Raw genomic sequence first — 23,453 nt, forward strand, 5'->3', positions numbered from 1 at the left:
TAACTTCCCAGATATAGACTGGAGGACAAGTGCTAGTAATATAATAGGGCCCAGATTTTCCTAGATGTGATAGCTGATGGATTCCTTCACCAAGTAGCTGCTGAACCAACAAGAGGGGATGCCATTTTAGATTTGGTGTGGGTAGTGAGGATCTCTTAGAAGAAATGGTTGTAGGGGACAGCCTTGGTTTGAGCGATCATGAACTAATTCAGTTTAAACTAAATGGAAGGGTAAACAAAAATAGATCTGTGACTAGGGTTTTTTTTTTCAAAAGGCCTAACTTTAAAAAATTAAGGAAATTAGTTAGGGAAGTGGATTGAACTGAAGGACTTGTGGAACAGATGGATCAGACTGAACAGGTTCCAAACCTCTCGGAGGCTCTTATCTTCTAAATAGGGACGTCTGTTTTCTGTTCCTCCTGGTGCTCACGTACGTGACCCCTAATACTCTCTCAGTCCTCAAAGAGAGACCTCGAGAAGGAGACTTGCTGAAGGAAAGCTACAGGGGACTCAGAGGTTTCCCTGGCCCTGCGCCCCTGTCCTGCCTGGCTGATGTCAGCATCTCTCTGTGAGGTCACCACCTCCCCAGCACCTTTGACCAATAGGCTGAGGTCCTGCAAAAGGCCTTTGTGATGTCACTGTCACACCCACCCCTCCCCTGCAGTGCTAATGTCCTGCCGCAGGCCAGACCCTTTGGAGGTTTGAGCTACTCCCTGTGGATCACCCCGCTCAATGAGTGTTCATTCTAGGAAGCAAGCCGGCTAGACAGTAAAACAGCAGAGGCTGCTCCCAATGCTACACTCGGTTTCTCAGAAATGAGTAGACTTTATGGGCAGAAGAGACAGTTAGAGCATCTAATCTGACCCCCTGCATATCACAGGCCTTTCTGCACCATATGGGGCAGGCAGAGCTCTGCCTGGGCGCAGGGGGAATGGGATGGGGGTAGATCAAGGAAAGCGGGGAGGGGAATGGGTGTGAGGGAAAGAGCTCCTGTCCCAGATGAAGGAATTCGGGGGCAGAGGAAAGGACCCTGCTCCACAGAGAGGGGAGAGGGTTTCTGTGAGTGCCAGGGGGCTCCATTTCCCCTTCCACTAGCTCCCCATTTACAGAAAGCCAGAGCAGTACCTGCAGCAGAGAGCGGGAGTTGCTGGTGGCCTAAGAGGCACAGGCCCTGCAGCGCCTCGGGCACCTGGCGCAAGTGCCGCATGATACGGAGCTGGCGCATCACATTGGCCGTGACGTCCTCCTGCTGCAAGGGAACGAGAACCTGTCTGAGACTCAGACGCCTCCGAGGAATCAGGGGGGATTAACGGCCCCTGGAACCAGCAGCATTTCCACCCAGCCCCTGCCCACCTCTGAGGGATGGATTCCCCCTCCTGACCCCCAGGATGGAGTCTTGTTGTCCTTCCTAGTGACCTCCAGTGGCAACCCCCCTCCTTGTACGGGGAGCTCCTGCCACTTCCCTCTCAGTGCCCCTGACAGCTGTTCCACCTCCAATCCACAGCTCAAGTTCTCAGACCCCTCTCCTCCAGCCCCACCCAGGTTGGGTAGGGAGGGGACTGTAGCGGGGGCGGGGCAGGAGGGATTCTGACAGCAGGAGGTTGAGACCTTTCCCCAAGTCACCCCAGCCACTAATGCTGAAGCCGCAGGATGGCAGCCCTGGTGAATGGGACGGATCGGCAGCCCCTGCTGACTAGGGTTACCATACGTCCTTTTTTCCCGGACATGTCCTGCTTTTCGGCAATCAAACCCCCGTCCAGGGGGAATTGCCGAAAAGCCAAACATGTCCAGGAAAATGCCGGCCGGGCACTTCCCCTCCCGCGGCTGCTGTGCTCCGCTCCTCCCCTCTCAGACTTTAAGAGCCAAGCTGCCCGAGCCAGCGCTACCGGCTTCGGGCAGCCCCCCCTGCCTCCGGACCCCGAGCTGGGGAAGCGCCGGTCGGGGGCGCAGGGTCTGGGGGCTGCCCGGCAAACCGTGAAGCCGGTAGCACTGGGGCAGCCCTCTCCCCATGGCTGGGAGTGGTACGGAGGAGGGGGCGGAGTTAGGGCGGGGAAGGAGCGGAGTTGGGGCCGGGCTAGGGGTGGGGAAATGGGCGGGGCCAGGGCCCGTGGAGGGTCCTCTTTTTTTATTTATTAGACATGGTAAAACTACTGCTGAATGAATCCTCCTGTTCTCTCCAGAACGGGTCCAGCCTTGCCAGCAGCAGGACAAGCGTCCGCTGCCCATGTGCCTCAGCCCTGCCTGGTCAGACGCCATCACCCGTCAGTCCTTGGCCTCCCAGGCTGCCAGTGATGGGAGCAACTCTGGGTGGTGGCTATGGTGACACAGACACCAGACCACTAGGAATTGGGTGCGGCCCTGCGGGACAGGAGAGTCTCGCAGAGGGCACTTGGGGGACTCTCCTGCCCTTCCCAAGAGCGATAGCACCCTGTCCTAAGAACATAAGTCTGGGATGAGGCAAAGCTTGTCATTAATTAGCCTGGCTAAAGAGCTGGGTGGAGCTGCTCCGGGGACAAGCTGGCTCGCTCCTGCTCATGGAGGTGAATTCATCTCCCTTCCCAGGAGCACCTGCTCTCCCTTTCATTCCCCACCAGGCTCCTTGTGCCAGGCCAGCGAATGGCCACAGGATGGGAATGAGGCCTGGGCCCCGCCCCAATCTCCTGAGTCTAATGCAGAGGCTCACCTTGTCCCCCATCAGCTGCTGGGTTTCCCCCAGGAGGGAGTAGGTGAGAGGGAGAGAGACACACACACATTTGTCCTTCTGGTTGCAGGGCTTGTGTCCTTCCAATCCCATTGGTGGCTGCACAGTGGGCAGAGTCCTCGCTGCGTGCCCGGCCCAACAGAATTGCAGGGCGTGGTGTGGAACACAGAAAGAGATAGAGAGACTCATCCTCCAGCCGGGGTCAGTCTGAGAAAAATTGGCTGGGGTCCCAGTCTCACTCTTCTAGCGGGTGCCATTTCCCAGCTGGGTTCCTTACCCCTCTGGTGCAGCAGCAGCTGGTAGAGCCGGTAAACCCCCTCCCTGGCCTGCCGGCTGATGTCCTTGGCTGGGTCACTGACGGACAGAGCTAGCTGTGCCATGTGGTGACCCATCCTGGGGAATTCCGCTGAGTTCTAATGGACGGGAGAGGGAGAGGGGACTCCATCAGCATTTTCCTGTCAGCTCCCACTCCCGCCCGGGCCAGGACTGTCCTTCCTCTCAGCCCTCTGCAGGAGATGCTAGAGGATAGGAGCTAGAGCCAGACCCTTAATTTCCTCTGCCCCCAAGGAAGCCTGGAGCACAGGGCTGTGGGCAGGGCCCTCCATGAGGACTTGCTTCCCCAGATGCTCCAGGATGACAGGGAGGCATGAATCTGGAGCACAGTCCCCTTAAAAGCCCAGTGTCACCACTTAACTAGGACAAGAAGAACTTGACTCAAGCCAGGCTCACTCTCTGCTCTGACTCTGCCTCCCCAAGAGGAACACTCCTAACCCACAGCCCCTGCAGCAGCAGATCCTACAGCCCGTCGGAGCCAGATCACCTACGCCTGGAGTCAGGAAGCTGGGGTCAGAGGTCACTTACGTCAAACTCAGGGAGGGTGATGGTGAATCTGAGCAGGGCCGTGCTGCTCTTAACGGCCCTGGCTCTCTCTCGCGGCACCCTGGACACGATCCAGTAGTTAATGTGCTGTGGGGAAAGGAGTCATTGCACTGACTGCCCTGACCAAGGATGCCCACTGGGGGCCCGGCTAGGAGGACAGACTGGAAAATGGATCTAAGAGTGAAGGTAAAATTGCCCCCACCCCTCTCATCGGGCTCACCTCCAAGATGTACTGGAGCCTGTCGGTGTCTGGGGACTCTGCCAGCAGGTTCCCCAGCATGGCGTCCAGGAGGTCTGGCAAGACCCTAGGCAGATCCTGAAAGCAAGGGAGAGCCATGGGTCAGAGTTAGGGAAACTGGGGCTACACCTGCCACAGGATGGGAAGTGGGGTCTCTGGGAAGCACTGGTGAGACCCCCAAACACATATCCTGGCCTCTCTCATTCACATCCCACTGCAGGCAATTAGCCAGGATTCATGGCAGGATGACAGCTGGCTCTTCTATCCATGACTTTAGCTGATCTACCTGCACTTGGGTGGTGTCCTTCTCCGTGCCCAGGGTGAAGACGGCGTGCAGGGCAGCTCGGAGGAGGTGGGTCTCCAGCTCTGGCTCCAGGGCAGGTGTCATGGTGCTGGCAAGAGAGAGGAGCCGGTATTAGACTGTGCAGTGTGCGGATGGGACTGGCACCAACACACAGGTGAAACTGCAGGGAAATAGGCACAGACTGGCAAGAATGGAAACTGAGGCACCGAGCCAGGGAATGACAAGGCCAAGGTTTCTCAGACAGACAGTGGCAGGGCAGGAATAGCCCCTGTTCCCTGGACCCTGCTGCCCCTCCTGTATCTGATCCTGGGAGTGAGCCTCTCTCCAAAGCCGTTGCAATGTTACTGGAGTGAAAAGAACAGCCCAGCCAGGAGACAGTGACCCTTCCCCCCACCTCTGCCAGAGGAGACACCCTTGGGCGGTGACCTGGGAGTGGGAGGGGCAGTGACTCCCAGCCCTAGGCCTGAGCAGCACTGGGGTTAGGGGAACCGGGCCGGAGGGTCTCGGTACCTGAGGTTGCCCACAGCAATCAGGGAGTTAGCGAGGACGGCGCCGGGTGGAGAGTTATCAGGCAGCTCCTCAATGAGCTCCTGTGAGACCCAAAGGAGACAAAGGAGCGTGTGAGATTCGGGCCTCACTGACACTTCTCAGTGAGGAGATTACACAGCCAGGGCCCCACACAGCCAGCAGGATCCCCCCACCTACGCCCCGCTCCTCCGATTCCTGCCCAATAGTGACCACTCTCCGAATTTCTCCCGTCTCTTCTCCACAGTCTTCAGCCCCAGCAATCCCTGCCCTCTGCTGCCCCTCCAGCACCAACAATCCCCCATCCATTGGCCTGGGGAGACACCTGCCCCTCCCATCTCTCTGTCTTTCCTCCAGCTGCTGGGCACCGTGTCTCGCTCACCACAATCCTCTCCGCCACAGCCGCCTTGCAGCAGTGCAGCTCCAGTGTGTCCTGCCCTCTCTGCTGTGCAGCGAGACGCGGGGTGGATGGCGTGCAGGAACACGAGCTGCTGGGCCTCCTCCTGCACCCACCAGGAGTGGGGTTAGGGGAGAGAGAGCCAGTTAGCCAGGGACCTCCCTGCCCCCACACAGCAGCTGCAGGACTCAGGCCTGAATGGGGGATAGTGGGGACCCGCCCATTGTCCAAATCACCCACCACTCCACCACAAGCAGGGTCAGGAACTGGGACAGTGCCTGTGGGGGGAGGAGACCCGGCTGGTGTGTGACAGACACCCCCACCTCTGGGGTCCCAGATCATGGAGGAGAAAGGTCCCCATTAGGGCTGGTGGATCATCAGGGACAAGACCCTCTGCAGGGGGTCAGGTGCTGGGAAGGGGCAGGACAGTCTCGGTTCCAGCACAGCTGGGGTACGTTTGTACCTTTTCTCCGCCTTGGAGCTGCTCTCGGCTGTTATTGAGAGCAGCCTCCTCTGTGGCCACGTCCACCCATTCCTCCTCCTCGTCCCCTGAGTCCCTGGCTGTCCCTGCACCAGGGAGAGAAGGGGACAGGGTGACGCCTGCTGCCACTCGGGGGAAGGACAGGGGCACGGTGGGGCAATGTGCCCCCTTCCCACCACCGAGACCCAGGGCAGATCGGGCCCCACACTCCCCTCTCTCAGTGATGCCTTCAGCCCCCAACTCCTTCAGGAGCCCATAGCAAAGAGACCCCTCCAGACAGTCCTGGACTCCCTGAGAGGTGCCTCCCCCCAACTGGAGCACCAAGGACCAAAGTGGCAGCATCTAGTGTCAGTGGGGTTCATGTGGCTCAGGCCTGACCCCTGGGCTGGGGACCCGCTCCCATAGCACTGATGAAGGGCCTGGGCCCAGGGTGTTCACAGCCCCGCCCTCACCTCTCCCTGAGCCCAGCCTGACTCCTCACCTGGAACAAAGCTGCGGCGCCCATCGGCCTTGCTGCTGCCTGAGTCCCAGGCACTGCTGCTGTCCCATGGGGAGCGGGCCGAGCTGCTGGTAGTGGGACAGGGTTCCTCCACCTCCTGCCCTGGGGAGGCTGGAAGGTCCTCACTGACCGGGCAGGGCGATGCCTCCTGCTGGGAATCAGGGCTGGGCTCCTGGGGCCGCTGCTGCCCACACAACAAGCCCCAGAGTCACCCAGTCCGGCTCCCCTCCTGCGCTGGGTCCTGCCTGCCCAGCCGCAGCCTGGCCCAGCTCCATTTCGACCTGGCCTCTCCCACCTCGGCGCCTGCGCTGGGAGCGGGTTTTCTCCGCCAGAAGGCTGGGCACTTCCACCTCCTGGCCTGGCCGGGAGCTCCTTCCCCGCCAGTGGGGACGGAGGAGCCGCTCTGCTCCGGGGGAAGATGGCAGCTGCTTCCTTCAGGCTCTGGGGCCACCTGCAGAGCCTTCTTCCTGAACCTCCTCAGGAGCCTGGCCATCCTGGAACCCAGCGGGGAGCGGGCGTGAGTCTGGGGTCAAGGCAGCCTCTCACTAACCAGCCTGTTTGGTCCCTCCCCATCCCTGCCCCAGCCAGAGCAGCTCCTCCTCCCCCACAGGGGCGCATGTAATGCAATCGACATGCACTGGCAGGAGTTCATTGCATGATCTGCTCCCAATGTTCCCCCTCGTCACCCCTGGGGCTGCAATGCCTGGGAAGTCTCCTCCTTTTCCATCACTGGGCTCAGTCACTTTGGACAAGCAGCTCCCTCCTGCCGTCCCAGGCCACACTCCCCCCCAGGCTAGAGAAGGAACAGAACCCAGGAGTCCGGACTTCTCCTGGGAAACCATTCACCGCGTCAAAGTCCCGAGGCAGAGCAAGGCCAGGACCCCTGCCTTTCGCATTGATTTCCATGCTCAGCAGCTCACAGGGTCTGGCCCAGCTCAGAGACGCTCAGCCTGGGGAACGGTCTCCCACAAGGGAAGGGTTGGGAGCCCCATTGCTGGGACCTTTCCAAACACACTGGAGACGGCTCTGGAAAAGCCCTTCCCCGGTCTGAGAGCGAGGGGCTCCTGGGGGTGGTTTGCAAATCCAATCTCCTTTGGGAGAGATTCTTTCCCCCTTTTTCTGCCTCTCCCCAGACAGACAGGGGACGCCAACGGGGAACCCTAATGCCACTCACTTGCTCTGCTGTGGGACTTGGGGTAAGTTGTTCCCCGCTCTAGGCTCTGTCCCCAGCAGTCAAATGGGGATTTCATACTTTCCCACTATTGGAAAGTGCTGGGAGAATCCCGCAGCAAAAGCTGCTCTGACAGTGCTAAGCAGCATCTGACCATTAGAGGTCGGAGCGCACTGCCCAGGAGGAGGAGTGTTTGGTTCTGGGCTGTTGGAGTACGGGCTTGCAACCATCTGTGCACACATATACTAATTGCATCTAGACCACATCTCCGTAGTTTGTGAGAATGTCCTTATTAACACCAAGATTGATCACATCTACTGTTTACCCACCTCCACTAGGCTCGTAACCCTCCCAAAGAAGGAGCTAGGATTGGTTTGGAATGATTTGTTCTTGACAAGTCCATGCTCACTAGTCCTAAGAACCAAATTGTCCTGTAGGTGCTGACAAACTGATTGTTTAATAAGGAGTTCCAGTATCTTTCCAGGTATGTTAATGGATGGGAAGACGTTCTTTTTCAGGGATCTCTGACGAGAACCGAGGTACAGGACTTAGTTTGTTGAGGCCATAAAATGGAGACAGGCACCTCTTCTCTTCTCCCAGCACCCCAGATACCTGAAAGGGTGGGACTCACATCCCTCAATGGGCTTAAAAAAGACAATGGTTACAATGTGGCCCCAACCATTTCTGGTTTCTGCAGACTAGATGTTTTAGCAAAGTTTACAATTCCTTGGTGCTCAACACCGTGAAACTCCCCTTTCTCCTTCACAAAGGGCTTTAACGCCCCTTATCTCACCCAGGCTCTCGACTGCCCAAAGCTGGAGAATTGTCCCTGTTCGTACTGCAGAGCACCCCCCACGACACACACACAGAGTCCTCCTGGTGGTGGGAGGGGAACAGAGGAAAGGACAGAAGACGTAAGAGATGAAGAGAAAGGAGGGAGGGATGGAGGAAAAGGTAAAACAAAAAGGACAAACCCTAATATCCCCAGTGATTCTAAGGGACAAAATCCCAGGTGGGGAATAAAATTCGACCACCTTAAGCTAGTGTTTCCATGCCTAGAATTCAGCTGGCACCAGATGCATCAGACTGAACAGGTTCCAAACCTCTCGGAGGCTCTTACCTTCTAAACAGGGACGTCAGTTTTCTAGTGAAATCAGGAAAAAGAAAAGAGAAAACTCAAAAGAGGTTCCTCCTGGCGCTCACGTACCTGAACCTAAATACTCTCTCAGTCCTCAGAGAGAGACCTCGAGAAGGAGACTTGCTGAAGCAAAGCTACAGGGGACTCTGAGGTTTCCCTGGCCCTGCGCCCCTGTCCTGCCTGGCTGATGTCAGCATCCCTCTGTGAGGTCACCACCTCCCCAGCACCTTTGACCAATAGGCTGAGCTCCTGCAAAACGCCTTTGTGATGTCACTGCCACACCCACTCCTCCCCTGCAGTGTTAATGTCCTGCCACAGGGCAGACACTTTGGAGGTTTGAGCTACACAAAGAGGAGACACTTAGATCTCAAAAATTAGATGAGATGTTTCAGTCTGAGCTAAGTAGTTGCTGCTCTTAACAATTGCAACATAATAAAATACAAATAAAATAGACTATTTCAGCCATTCTATTATGTCCTAATCTGCTCTGAGTAAACATGATAGGACACCTCATCTTATGCACTGTTCCTAGTGACACTCTCCAATAGATCCCCATCCTCCACCTGCCGGGAGGTAGGTAGGGGCGGATTGTTATCCCTACTTGAAAGAGGGAGAAGCTGAGGCTGAGAAAGGAGAATTGACTTGTCTTAGGTCACACAGCCAGTCCGTGGCAGAGTTGGGAATAGGACCCAAGAGCCCTGATTTTCAAACTAACCATCGGATCTTGAATTTCAGACACTGAATGACCTGAATAAAGTGCTGTCAAGTGAGTTCCAGACCAGCAAGCGTTCATAGTAATTATTCAGCAAGTATTTTAGGAGAACTGGAATGGTAGAGAAAATAATGAACTGCAGAGACGCAGCAAAATTTGTCGAACATATGACTGGTTATGACTATTTACTTGGTCTTAAAAGAAAACAACAGGGACCTGAGTCTCCTCCCTGTCAATAACCCCCTGCTCAGCCAATCAGGGTAGAGACCGAGGGGCGGGAGGATGAGGGTTCTGACCAGAGAGCCCAAAGGATGGCCCAGGTCACCGCTGGGGATCACTGTCTGAGCACTATTTCAGCCCCACATTTTTCAGTGGACCTCCCACAATGGGAGTTGTAGAGCACCCCCCACGACACACACACACCCCTCCTGGTGGTGGGAGGGGAACAGGGAAAGGACAAAAGAAGTAAGAGATGAAAAGAAAGGAGGGACAGATAGAGGAAAAGGTAAAAGAAAAAGGACAAACCTTAATGTCCCCAGAGATTCTAAGGGACAAAATCCCAGGTGGGGAATAAAATTTGGCCACCTTAAGCTAGTGTTTTCCATGCCTAAAATTCAGCTGGCGCCAGATGCAGCAGACTGAACAGCTTCCAAACCTCTCGGAGGCTCTTACCTTCTAAACGGAGACGTCAGTTTTCTAGTGAAATCAGGAAAAAGAAAGGAGAAAACTCAAAAGGGGTTCCTCCTGGTGCTCACATACATGAACCCAAATACTCTCTCAGACCTCAAAGGGAGATCTGGAGAAGGAGACTTGATGAAGCAAAGCCACAGGGGTCTCTGAGGTTTCCCTGGCCCTGCGCCCCTGTCCTGCCTGGCTGATGTCAGCATCCCTCTGTGAGGTCACCACCTCCACTGCACCTTTGGCCAATAGGCTGAGGTCCTGCAAAACGCCTTTGTGATGTCACTGCCACACCCACCCCTCCCCTGCAGTGCTAATGTCCTACCACAGGGCAGACACTTTGGAGGTTTGAGCTACTCCCTGTGGATGACCCCGCTCAATGAGTGTTCATTCTAGGAAGCAAGCCGGCTAGACAGTAAAACATCACAAGCTGCTCCCAATGCTACACTCGGTTTCTCAGAAATGAGTAGACTTTATGGCCAGAAGAGACAGTTAGAGCATCTAATCTGACCCCCTGCATATCACAGGCCTCCTGTCTACCACCATAGCTACTTTTGGGGCAAACACATTCCGGAAAGGCATCTAGTCTTTATTAATGACATCAAGAGATGGAGAATCCACCACTTTCCTTGGTAGCTTCTTCCGGTATTCAATCATCCTCGCTGTTGAATATTTGTGCCTTATTTGTCATAGGAATTTGTCTCTTTTCACCTTCCAGCCATTGGGTCTTGCTCTGCCTTTCTCTGCTAGACTAGAGAGCCCTTTAATACTCAATATTTTCTCTCCATTAAGGCACTTCAACACTTCAATGAACAAGTTCTCTCCCTCCTCCTTATGACACCCTTTTATATACCTGAAAACTGCTATCATGTCCCCTCTCAGTCTTCTCTTTTCCAAACTAAACAAACCCAGTTCTTTCAGCCTTCCTTCATAGGTCATGTTCTCAAGACCTTTAATCATTCTTGTTGCTCTTCTTTGGACCCTTTCCAGTTTCTCCACATCTTTTTTAAAATGCGGCGCCCAGAACTGGACACAATACTCCAGCTGAGGCCTAACCAGAGCAGAGTAGAGCGGAAGAATGACTTCTCGTGTCTTGCTCACAACACACCTGTTAATGCATCCCAGAATCATGTTTGCTTTTTTTGCAACAGCATTACACTGTTGACTCATATTTACCTTGTGGTCCACTATAACCCCTAGATCCCTTTCTGCCGTACTCCTTCCTAGACAGTCTTTTCCCATTCTGTATGTGTGAAATTGATTTTTCCTTCCTAAGTGGAGCACTTTGCATTTGTCTTTGTTAAATTTCATCCTGTTTAACTCAGACCATTTCTCCAATTTGTCCAGATCATTTTGAATTATGACCCTGTCCTCCAAAGTAGTTGCAATCCCTCCCAGTTTGGTATCATCCGCAAACTTAATAAGCGTACTTTCTATGCCAATATCTAAGTCGTTGATGAAGATATTGAACAGAGCCGGTCCCAAAACAGACCCCTGCGGTACCCCACTCGTTACGCCTTTCCAGCAGGATTGGGAACCATTAATAACAACTCTCTGAGTACGATTATCCAGCCAGTTATGCACCCACCTTATAGTAGCCCCATCTAATTTGTATTTGCCTAGTTTATCGATAAGAATATCATGCGAGACCGTATCAAATGCCTTACTAAAGTCTAGGTATACCACATCCACCGCTTCACCCTTATCCACAAGGCTCGTTATCCTATCAAAGAAAGCTATCAGATTGGTTTGACATGATTTGTTCTTCACAAATCCATGCTGGCTATTCCCTATCACCTTACCACCTTCCAAGTGTTGGCAGATGATTTCCTTAATTACTTGCTCCATTATCTTCCCTGGCACAGAAGTTAAACTAACTGGTCTGTAGTTACCTGGGTTGTTTTTATTTCTCTTTTTATAGATGGGCACTATATTTGCCCTTTTCCAGTCTTCTGGAATCTCTCCCGTCTCCCATGACTTTCCAAAGATAATAGCTAGAGGCTCAGATACCTCCTCTATTAGCTCCTTGAGTATTCTAGGATGCATTTCATCAGGCCCGGGTGACTTGCAGGCATCTAACTTTTCTAAGTGATGTTTAACTTGTTCTTTTTTTATTTTATCCGCTAAACCTACCCCCTTCCCATTAGCATTCACTATGTTAGGCATTCCTTCAGACTTCTCGGTGAAGACCGAAACAAAGAAGTCATTAAGCATCTCTGCCATTTCCAAGTTTCCTGTTACTGTTTCTCCCTCTTCACTAAGCAGTGGGCCTACCCTGTCTTTGGTCTTCCTCTTGCTTCTAATGTATTGATAAAAAGTCTTCTTGTTTCCTTTTATTCCCGTAGCTAGTTTGAGCTCATTTTGTGCCTTTGCCTTTCTAATCTTGCCCCTGCATTCCTGTGTTGTTTGCCTATATTCATCCTTTGTAATCTGTCCTAGTTTCCATTTTTTATATGACTCCTTTTTATTTTTTAGATTGTGCAAGATCTCGTGGTTAAGCCAAGGTGGTCTTTTGCCACATTTTCTATCTTTCCTAACCAGCGGAATAGCTTGCTTTTGGGCCCTTAATAGTGTCCCTTTGAAAAACTGCCAACTCTCCTCAGTTGTTTTTCCCCTCAGTCTTGATTCCCATGGGACCTTACCTATCAGCTCTCTGAGCTTACCAAAATCTGCCTTCCTGAAATCCATTGTCTCTATTTTGCTGTTCTCCCTTCTACCCTTCCTTAGAATTGGAAAGTCTATGATTTCATGATCACTTTCACCCAGGCTGCCTTCTACTTTCACATTCTCAACGAGTTCCTACCCTATTTGTTAAAATCAAGTCTAGAACAGCTTCCCCCCTAGTAGCTTTTTCAACCTTCTGAAATAAAAAGTTGTCTCCAATGCAGTCCAAGAATTTGTTGGATAGTCTGTTCCCCGCTGTGTTATTTTCCCAACATATATCCGGATAGTTGAAGTCCCCCATCACCACCAAATCTTGGGCTTTGGATGATTTTGTTAGTTGCTTGAAAAAAGCCTCATCCACCTCTTCCACCTGGTTAGGTGGCCTGTAGTAGACGCCTAGCATGACATCTCCCTTGTTTTTTGCCCCTTTAAGCCTAACCCAGAGACTCTCAACACTTCCGTCTCCTATGTCCATCTCTACCTCAGTCCAAGTGTGTACATTTTTAATATATAAGGCAACACCTCCTCCCTTTTTCCCCTGTCTATCCTTCCTGAGCAAGCTGTACCCATCCACACCAACATTCCAATCATGTGTATTATCCCACCAAGTTTCAGTGATGCCAACAATGTCATAGTTGTATTTATTTATTAGCACTTCCAGTTCTTCCTGCTTATTCCCCATACTTCTCGCATTTGTATATAGGTATCTAAGATACTGGTTTGATCTTTCCTCCCAGTTTTTTCCTGACTCTCCTTTCTCTCTGCCAATATAGCCCACACTCCCTCTTGTTTCCGACTCATTTCCCCGGTCTCCATGTTCCCCACTTACCTGTGGGCTTTGCTCACCTGTCCCCGTCGAACCTAGTTTAAAGCCCTCCTCACTAGGTTAGCCAGTCTGTGTCCGAATAGGGTCTTCCCTCTCCTCGAAAGGTGAACGCCATCTCTGCCTAGCAGTCCTTCCTCAAATAGCATCCCGTGGTCTAGGAAGCCAAAGCCCTCCTGGCGACACCATCTTCGTAGCCAGGCATTCACCTCCATGATGCATCTGTCTCTGCCCGGGCCCCTACCTTTGACAGGAAGAATTGAAGAGAATACCACCTGCGCTCCAAACTCCTTCACCCGTGCTCCCAGAGCCCTGTAGTCACTCTTGATCCGCTCAGTGTCACACCGCGCAGTATCATTTGTGCCCACATGGATGAGTAGCATGGGGTAGTAGTCAGAGGGCCGGATAATCCTCGACAATGCCTCCGTAACGTCTCGGATACGGGCCCCCGGCAGGCAGCATACCTCCCGAGATGAAATGTCAGGGCGACAGATGGGCGCCTCCGTCCCCCTCAGCAGAGAGTCTCCGACCACCACTACCCTACGTTTCCTATTCGCAGTGGTGGCAGCAGACTCTCCAGCCTTAGGGGTACGAGGCTTCTCCTCCTTTACTGTAGGGAGTGATTCCTTCTTTCCTGTATCAAGAAGAGCATAACGGTTACCTATAACCACGGCAGGAGGGTTCGGAGCAAGGGTGGAGCACTGCCTGCTGCCAGAAGTAACCAGCTGCCAGCGTCCACCCTGAGCCATCTCCTCCTCCACCAGTGGTGTATCAGCAGTCCTGTGTACTGGGACAGCTACCTCAGCTGTCTCCACATGGACACTGTCGAGGAATTGCTCGTGGATACGGATGCTCCTCAACCTAGCCACCTCCTCCTGTAGCTCTCCCACCTGCTGCCTGAGAGATTCCACCAGCAGGCACCTTTCACATTGGATGGTCCCCCCAGCCTGGATATCAGTAAGTGGAAATTGCAAGTTACAGTCTTTGCAAAACCACACTAGGATCTGGGTAGAGGCATCCATGCTTAGGCACTCTGTCTGGCTACAGGCACAGGTGGAGGAGACAGTAGCAGTGCTGGCACAGGTGTTGCGGGTCTTCCTAACCATCGTAAGCCTCCCTCTGTCAAACTCCCGTCTGCAGCCCCCTATCAGCTGAAAGGGTTGTTTAAGCAAACAGTTAGAATGTAGTTGCTTTATAGGTATTAAGGGGAATCAAGAGAAAACAGATGGAACTGGCAAGGGACCCTCGCCCCCTTCCTGCTCCCTTCCAAACTCCCTTGCGAAACTCCCTGTTAGCAGCCCCTGGTCGCTTGTGCGCTGCTTTATAAAGCCCTGGCCTGTATGAATGCCCCGCCCACTGATTAAGGCTCAGCCACTTACCAGAGGCTTCTAGCTTTCAAACCTTCCTTTGAAGCTCACAGCTTCCAACTGCCAGCCACAGCACACGGTCCTTCAAACAACCAAAACAAACAAACAGACTGACAAACACAAGCTCAGCACACAGCAAGTAACCCTCAAACACAAACACACACTACAGACAGTCACTTACCCCAAAAGGTTGCTGTATTGCTCCTCCTTCACCTGGAGAACTCCCTTGCGAAACTCCCTGTTAGCAGCCCCTGTTCGCATCCATGTTCTCGGCGCAGGCCTTGCTCAGAGCCTGCCAGCGGAGGGAGACCAGGGGTCAGGAGCCTGCATTAGCGCCGGTGTGCCATTGACCAGGAGCCGGCTGAGGTAAGCGCCGCCTGGCCGGAGCTCACACCGAGAAACCCTGCCCCAGGTCGGAACCCCCTCCCACACCCAAATTCCCTCCCAGACCTCACACCCGGCACCCCAACCCCCTGCCCCAGGTCGGAACCCCCTCCTGTACCCTAATCCCTCCCAGACCTCACACCCCCACCCGCACTCCAATCCCCTACCCTAGCCCTGAGCCCCCTCCCGCACCCAAACTCCCTCCCAGAGTCCGCACCCCAACCCTCTGCCCCAGCCCGGATCCCCCTCTGGCACCCCATACCCCTAATCTCCAGCCCAATCCCAGAGCTCGCATCCCCACCGGAGCCCTCACCCCTCCCTGCACTCCATCCCCCAGCCCCAGCCCAGTGAAAGTGAGTGAGGGTGTGAGAGCGAGCGACTGAGGGAGGTGGGCTGGGCTGGAGTGAGTGGGGGTGGGGCCTTGGGGAAGGGCATGAAAGGGGTTGGGTCAAGGGCGTTTGGTTTTGTGCAAGTAGAAAGTTGACAACCCTGCTTAAGGACCTTTGAAAAGCAGCATCCTTAGCACCGCTCCTGATACCAGGGGCCAAGGCGCCCCCGGACATGAGAACCACAATAGGCCAGAGCAAAACGCTGCGTTAGAAATCGGAGCTCAGGCTGCCAAGCGAATGATAGCTGACAGACAGGAGATGCAGGAATTAAGGTTGTGCCTTCAGCCAGCAACTGTTGTTCATCCGTTTGCACCACACACACACTGTAGGCAGGGCCACTATTTCCTTCCCTGCCTGTTTAGCGTCTCTCGGTCCTTACTGTGCCCATCACCGTGGTGTCTGAGTGGCAAACCAAGGGTTTGACATGTGCATATGAAACTGCCTGACTGGAAGGACGTGGTTTGGTGTGGATCAGTGACTGCTGGGGCGATTGGTGGCAGAAGGCTCTGAGGGCCTGGCTCATTCCGACCTGGCTCATTCCAATGGCTTCTACAGCTGAGAGCAGCCCAGTCTCCTGCCTGGGTCCGACGCAAACCAGGAAGTACAGGACCACGGTTAATAAGAGCAGCTCAAAAGATCATTTTCGCTGAGCCCAGCCCTGCACAGATTTCCAGCTTAGGTTTGCATTTTCAGCAAAAGTTCTTCTTGATTATTTTCTCCCAACCCCTTTGTGCCTCCATAATAGCCAGCCACCCCGTCAGTCGCATCCTCGGGCGCTCCAGGGACAGCGTGTGTGCGTGTATGTGTACGTCTGTATATATGTGTATGTGTACATGTGCGTATGTATGTGTGTACGTGTATGTGCACATGAGTGTGTGCACATGTGAGTGTGCGTGTGTATGTGTGTACATGTACCCCAGTCAGATGTATACATCTGGATTTCCTTTGAAAGAATTTTCAAATTGAGCTGATCAAGTGCAATGGCAAAGCACCCAATTCCTCTGCCCCCCAACTGCCTTCGCTGCTTTAACGTACAACCTGCTCTGCTGACACCTCTGACTCCTGAAAGCCCTAACGCACCAGGGGAGCAGGCCGTGCCCTGCCCTGCCCTGCCCTGGCTGCCCCGGGTGTTACCTCGGAGGGAATCGTTCCAGATTCCAATGGGTGGCAGGTCCAGGGAAGAGCCTTATCTGGGGGAGACTGTACCAGACCCGCCCGACCCAGGCAGGCTCCCAGGTACTCTCTGCTCGGGGCTGATAAGGCTTCTTAGCAGTTTCTCTCCAAACAAATTCCAGTTCAAGACACCTGAGAGCTCCACAGCAGGGCAGCATCCCCAGAGCGCAGCAGGGCGGGGGTTAGGGGGAGCAGTCGGTAGCAGCCCCTCGTACGGCAGGAGCGAGAAGTGCCAGTCTCTCTGCACAGAGCAGCAGCGTTCAGCCTGGGCCAGACGTGCTGTGGTGATGGGTAAGAGCGGGCTCGGGGAGCCAGAGGGTCTGTGGGGCAGTGCTGGGCCCTTCTGCTCCGCACTAGGGCCGGGTGGGCGTGTTCAGCTGGGATTGGAACCCACCAGCACTTGTGGGTGTGAATGTGGGGCTGGAACGCAACGTGGGGCGCTCCCACCTCGCCCGGGGGCGACTGGGGGGAAAGGCAGAGAGACACCTGGGCTGAGACCCCAGCTCCAGGGAGACAGTCACCCCTGCCCAGCCGGGTTAAATTGCCCAGCTGTGTGACAGCCCCCCCATCCCCGAGGGGTTCCCCCCCCCGGTATGTCACAGCAGGGTAATGTGCGTACTGAACGGCGGGGGTTGCCAGAGACTGGCTGGGAGAGGCCTTTGGGGATGGAGGAAGCAGCACTAAGGTACATGCCAACCTCCCTACAGAGGAGGGGCCGTGCCCCGCAGGTGTGGGGCGGGGAGCTGGGACACTGCGCGGTGGGTCATTGTCTGGCCCAGGCCCTTCCTAGCCGGAGGCCGAGGCCGAGGCATTTCCTTCAGGTCACCTTCCGCTGCAGCTTGGCCACGGGCCCCCATAGCCACTAGCCCAGCCAGGGATCCCAAGTGGGGATTGTCACGGCTGGCTCCTCCCTGCCGCCAGCAGCTCTTCACTGCCAGGGAATTCCTGAAATCCTGTGTGCCCCTCCCCCACCCACCTCCTGGGGCTGTGAGTGCCCCCCCTGGACAGGACAGCCCCCCCCCCCCCCCCCCCAGGGCTCTGAGTGCCCCTGACCAGCCCCCCCTCCACCTTGACACTAAACTAGGAGGCGTGGTAGATACACTAGAGGGTAGGGATCGGATACAGAGGGGCCTAGACAAATTAGAGGATTGGGCCGAAAAAAACCTGATGAGGTTTAACAAGGACAAGTGCAGAGTCCTGCACTTAGGATGGAAGAATCCCATGCACTGCTACAGACTAGGGACCGAATGGCTAGGTAGCAGTTCTGCAGAAAAGGACCTAGGGGTCACAGTGGACGAGAAGCTGGATATGAGTCAACAGTGTGCTCTTGTTGCCAAGAAGGCTAACGGCATTTTGGGCTGTATAAGTAGGGGCATTGCCAGCAGATCGAGGAACGTGATCGTTCCCCTTTATTTGACATTCGTGAGGCCTCATCTGGAATACTGTGTCCAGATTTGGGCCCCACACTACAAGAAGGATGTGGAAAAATTGGAAAGAGTCCAGTGGAGGGCAACAAAAATGATTAGGGGTCTGGAGCACATGACTTATGAGGAGAGGCTGAGGCTAGGTCTACACTACCCACCTGAATCAGCAGGTAGAAATCGACCTCCCGGGGATTGATTTATCGCGTCCCATAGGGACGCGACAATCGATCCCCGAATCGGCGCTCTTACTCCACCAGCGGAGGTGGGAGTAAGCGCCGTCGACAGAAAGCCGCAGAAGTCGATTTTGCCGCTGTCCTCACAGCGGGGTAAGTCGGCTGTGATACGTCGAATTCAGCTACGCTATTCACGTAGCTGAATTTGCGTATCTTAAATCGACTCCCCCCTGTAGTGTAGATGTACCCTGAGGGAACTGGGATTGTTTAGTCTGCAGAAGAGAGGAATGAGGGGGGATTTCATAGCAGCCTTCAACTACCTGAAGTGGGGTTCCAAAGAGGATGGAGCTTGGCTGTTCTCAGTGGTGGCAGATGACAGAACAAGGAGCAATGGTCTCAAGTTGCCGTGTGGGAGGTCCAGGTTGGATATCAGGAAAAACTATTTCACTAGGAGGGTGGTGAAACACTGGAATGCGTTACCTAGGGAGGTGGTGGAGTCTCCTTCGTCGGAGGTTTTTAAGGCCCGGCTTGACAAAGCCCTGCCTGGGATGATTTAGTTGGGAATTGGTCCTGCTTTGAGCAGGGGGTTGGACTAGATACCTCTTGAGGTCCCTTCCAACTCTGATATTCTATGATTCTATGATTCCTGGGGCTCTGAGTGCCCTCAGCCTGTCCCCCTCCCACACCCCGGGGCTGAGTGACCTTGGCCAACCCCCGTCCCTTCAGGAGGAACTCCCAGTACCCACCCAGCCCCCACACCTCAGGGTTCCCCTCCCTGCAGCTCTGTGGCCATCCCCATCCACCCCCCTGTCCCTGGGGCTCTCATTACCCACCCTTCAGGCCTCCCCAGGGCTCTCAGTGCCCCCCGCCCCCCAGCCCCAATCTCCATTTTCCCTTTCTCTCACCTGCTCTCCCGCCTTCCCCTGCCCGGTTATTTCCATGGCACAGGGGTGTCTCTGTGGGGCGGGAACATTTCTCCAGGGCAAATCCCAAACTCCTCAGCACCTGCCCCCCTCCTGGGAGTCTCTGTCCCAACGGGGCCGGTTCCTAGCGTTTCCTCTCTGCCCCGTGCATGCCTGGCCGGTGGCCGGCTGCCCAGCCAGGCTGACGGGCGAGGGCGGCAGGGCCAGGCTGTGCTGGGCGAGGCGGGAGGGTCCAGCAGTCCCAGCTCTCGGTTGTGCCATTCCCGGGCACAGGGAACTGGGAGTCTCGGCTCCTGAAGGGCGGGTTTGTGTTCCCAGCTTCTCACCGGCTCTTCCCTTTTGCAGCTGCCTGGTGCCCTCGTCTCCTGCTCCTCACCGGCCTGCTGGCCCTGTCAGCCCCAGTTCTCACCCTGGAAATACACAACCTGAACATCTTAAAGGGACCCACCCATGCAATCCGGAACATCCACCCAAAGCACCTGAAGGCAGGTGTGCCATGTGTCTGCTTCTATAGCCCTCCCCCCTGGCCCTAGGGGTCCCCGCCAGCCCTGGGGCCCCAGAACGTCACTCACTGGCTGCCTGGGGATTATGGAGGCCTGAAGCCACTGGGAGAAATTACAATCCAACCGTAGCTCTCTATTCAAACCACGCTGAGCTCTTTGGCGGTTTGAGGGAGGGGAGGGGAGCACAGGGGCTGGCCCATTGCAGTGCAGGGAGCAGCACGGGACAAAGCCAGGAGGTGCTGGTTGCCTTGGGCAGCAGAGGGGGCGCGGAGGAGTGAACTGGTGCAGCGTGGGCCCGAGCCAGGCAGGGGCAGACGGGATGAGATGGGGGTGCTCGGGCAGCAGGGCGACTGGTGCAGAATTAACACAGAGCTCGAGCTAGGCAGGGCAGGGCTGTGCAGAGCTCGAGGGGAGGCGCGGGGGCTGGAAGCTGCTGCAGGAGAAGCTGCGGAGCCAGGGAAGGGACTGGAAGGCACAAGGTGGTGTGGGCAGAGCCACGGGAGCGGGCGGGGAGGTTGGTGGCTGCATTTGGGCAGACTGGAGGGGAGCAGACAGAAACCAGGTAGAGCGGTGAGGGGGTTTGCAGAAGTGTGGGCAGAAGAACGGTTTGTCCTGGATGAGGGTTTCAGGGACATGGAGAAGGGGAGGCGAATGCACTGCTAACACTCTCTGGTGCTTGGGAGACAGTCTCTGACAACCCCTCATGTCACGCGGATCTCCCAATTCCTGTCCCTACAGATCAGAGGCCCACGGTAAGAGTATCCCACGCTTCACCTATCCACGCCCTGCAGAAATGAGATGCAAGAACAACAAGAAGCAACAGAGAGTCCTGTGGCACCTTTAAGACTAACAGAAGCATTGGAGCATAAGCTTTCGTGGGTGAATGCCCACTTCATCAGATGCAAGATTCACCCACGAAAGCTTATGCTCCAATACTTCTGTTAGTCTTAAAGGTGCCACAGGACCCTCTGTTGCTTTTTACGGATTCAGACTAACACGGCTACCCCTCTGATATGAAGAACAACAAGAGTTATTCACACAGCTTCTACCTGCAGGGCACAACAAGGCATTGGGATGCATTGTCTGACCGGGCCAGAGGGGAATCCCCAGGGATTATACAGGCCCCTGGGAGCAGGAACTCTGATGGCAGAGGGTGGGAGGGTGTGGGGGAAAGGGCTTGATACACACAGGCTGTAATGTGTCCTGCAGAGGAGAAGCTTTGGGTCATGATCTTTCTGCAGGGAAAGTGGCACCACTGATAGACTGTGTGGGATCCAGGACCCAGGGCTGTGACCCACTGGGCCGTGTCCCTCACTACTGCACGTGTGGGGAGTTTGCAGCCAAAATTTGGGATGAGTGGCAAGATCCTTTGACTCCACAGACTCCTCCTTTCCCTGGCAGCTGGTGTCGGTGGCCTCAGCACACACGCCCTGTTGGAGAGCCCTTGGCACAGGAGTTTGCTGAGAGCTGAGGGGGTGCAGAACCCGCTGCTGTAAGATACAGTCACCCCACAGGACACACGGTGCTGTTAGCTCGCAGTGTCCCACGCATCGTGTCTGCCGTGTTAAACACCTCCCCGAAAACCCCTGCAGAGTATGAACAGGGGCCTGTTTGTCTTCTGGGAAACCTACGTGTGCACGTGCAAAGTAGCTAGTTAGAGAATAAACTGCCCAGGAGTGGGTGACAGGACCTAACGCCAGGGCTGTGCCAGCAGATTCGGGCTCAGTGTCTGCATCCATTGTTGAAGCCTCTTTGACAATGGGCTGGCAAAGCATGCGGGGTGTCAGTGCAGACACTGCTGTCTGTGGCACACCGGAGGGGCCCTTTCTCACTGACCCAGGGTGGGAAGAGCTGAGCAGGGTTCTGTTCCACGGGGTTTAGTGAAAGCGATCTCTCTCTTGTGCACAGTCTGGCCCAAGGACTGCAGCGAGATAACCTGGAACAGGGTCAGTGGCGTCTTTGTCATCCAGCCCACAGGATTCCACCAGATTGTCGTTTACTGTGACTTGAACAGCACCAGCGAGGGCTGGACGGTCCTCCAGCGGAACCGGCGCGACACACAGATCACCTGGGCTGAGTCCTGGAGCACCTACAAGTACGGCTTTGGCAACGTGCAGGATGACTACTGGCTGGGGACGGAGTACATCTATCGGATCGCGAAGCAGAAGGTCTACCAGGTCAGGTTTGTCATCCACGATTCATCCGGCACCATGAAATACGCAGACTACAACCTCTTCGGTCTGGAAGACGAGTCCAAAGGCTACAGGCTGAGGCTGGGCTCTTACACTGGGACTGCAGGGGACGCCATGGCCCCAAACAATCCTAGCACCGTGCATGACAACATGAAGTTCTCTGCTAAAGACCTGGATCAGGACACTTATGGTGGGAACTGTGCGTCTAGCTATGAGGGGGGCTGGTGGTACTCGGCTTGTCATTCTGTTCGACTGAACGTCAAAGGGAGCATCACTTGGGGTAGTTTCTGTAGTGGGAACTGCCAAGCCTCCGCCATCCTCATCAAACCAGCGTCCTACTGTTAGTCACCCCTTCCCCACCCTCCTGTCTGCAGTGAGGCCAACCCCTGCTCCACGAAGGGAGGGAAAAGGGTCAGCGTGTGTCATGGCCAAACCTCACACCCAACTCGGAGGGGGAAGTATCATGTTTATCCAAAATGGGGCAACTTTCTCTTTTCTTTTCTTCCGTGCACTTTCCGAGCTAATCTCTGCTGGGCACTTGTGCTTTGCGTTGACTTGACTTAGTGATATTCGTAATCAGAAGAATCATTTGCAAAACCTGCAGTATCCAGATGTAGAAGCTCCGGGGAGAGTAAATGCCTCAGATCCGTAGTGACTTTTCAGTGTCTTTTGCTCTCAGACTCATGGGCAGTTCCAGAGGTCACAGGGGTGGGGAAATCCAGAAACACAGAAGGGTTTTTATAAACTCCCGCTCTACTGCTCATTAGCAGGGATTAAAGCTTCACATTAAAAAGGCATTTTAAATGTGGTGGCCCCAGTTGGTAACTTTCTGTTCCCGGCCACTTACTCTCTGCTGTGCTCTCGTGGGCACCGTACTGCGTAGATCCATTCCCAGTATTTTCAGCCATCCGGCCTTTTGGGATTTGGGCTGGCAGACCTGGCTGGGTTCCTTGCCCCACAGTCTTAGGGGTCTGCAGGTTGCTGTGAGGGAATTTTCGGCAATGGCCTAGCAGGATTTGAAAGCCAGGCCTGCACATCTGATGATATCTGGGTAGCTGCAGCAGTGGCCTGAGGGGCCCTTTAATCAGTACCTTGAATTACTGTCCACGCGTGCAAGTAGGTCCTAGTCCAAAGCCAGTTGATAACAGACAATCTTCCATTGACTTCAGTGGGCGTTGGATCAGGCCCTAGTGTAGGGTTGTTGGGATGGGCCCGTTGCTGCCAACTGCACCAAGAGTAACTCCTTGGGCCACCAGTCCTTTCTCACGTTTGGGGGAGGAGAGACTGGGATGCTGGGAGAGGAGACTATGGGCTACCTGCTGTCGATGCAATACCCAGAGAGAGCCTGTGGGGCAGACACGGGGTGTATTCCACTCCCACAGCAGGGGGAGTCGCTCCTCAGCCTGAGAATCAGGGCTCTGCCCCCAGCTTTGCCTGGCCATGTGCTTCGGTGAAGAGGTCACAGATCCAGGGGCTGTCTCCTGTAAGGGCCGTTGCTTGCTGGCCGCAGTCAGACAGTCACATAGCAACAAGCAAAAATGGGGGGAGGGATTTTCCAAAGGTCACAAGTTACTTAGGAGCACAGAGCCCATTGAAAGTCAATGAGCAGGGCTGGATTTAGGGGTGGGCAACCGCCCAGGGTGCAATGGTCCAGGAAGGCTCCGTGGTCAGGGGGCTGTCCATGCCCGTGGGACCCATGTGTGTGGGGAGGCCTGG

At 54.8% G+C, this 23,453-nt stretch overlaps 1 protein-coding gene across 2 annotated transcripts in view; it reads left to right on the forward strand.

Annotated features, from left to right (window-relative positions):
• The window catches only part of LOC128839676 (fibrinogen-like protein 1-like protein), a 32,958-nt gene extending 10,570 nt beyond the window's left edge, over positions 1–22,388 (forward strand). Inside the window, exons 1-3 of one of the 2 annotated variants that reach the window (XM_054032876.1) lie at positions 16,673–16,813; positions 19,388–19,531; positions 21,454–22,388. In XM_054032876.1, the coding sequence (XP_053888851.1) occupies positions 16,810–16,813; positions 19,388–19,531; positions 21,454–22,082 (777 nt within the window). In that variant the 5' untranslated portion in view covers positions 16,673–16,809 and the 3' untranslated portion in view covers positions 22,083–22,388. Of the gene's footprint in view, positions 1–16,672; positions 16,814–19,387; positions 19,532–21,453 lie in introns of those variants that run through there. The other variant, XM_054032877.1, reaches the window with a different exon arrangement.
• The last annotated feature ends 1,065 nt before the right edge of the window (positions 22,389–23,453 follow it).

This window comes from Malaclemys terrapin, chromosome 6, assembly GCF_027887155.1.
Source record: "Malaclemys terrapin pileata isolate rMalTer1 chromosome 6, rMalTer1.hap1, whole genome shotgun sequence".
NCBI classification, from domain to species: Eukaryota; Metazoa; Chordata; order Testudines; family Emydidae; genus Malaclemys; species Malaclemys terrapin.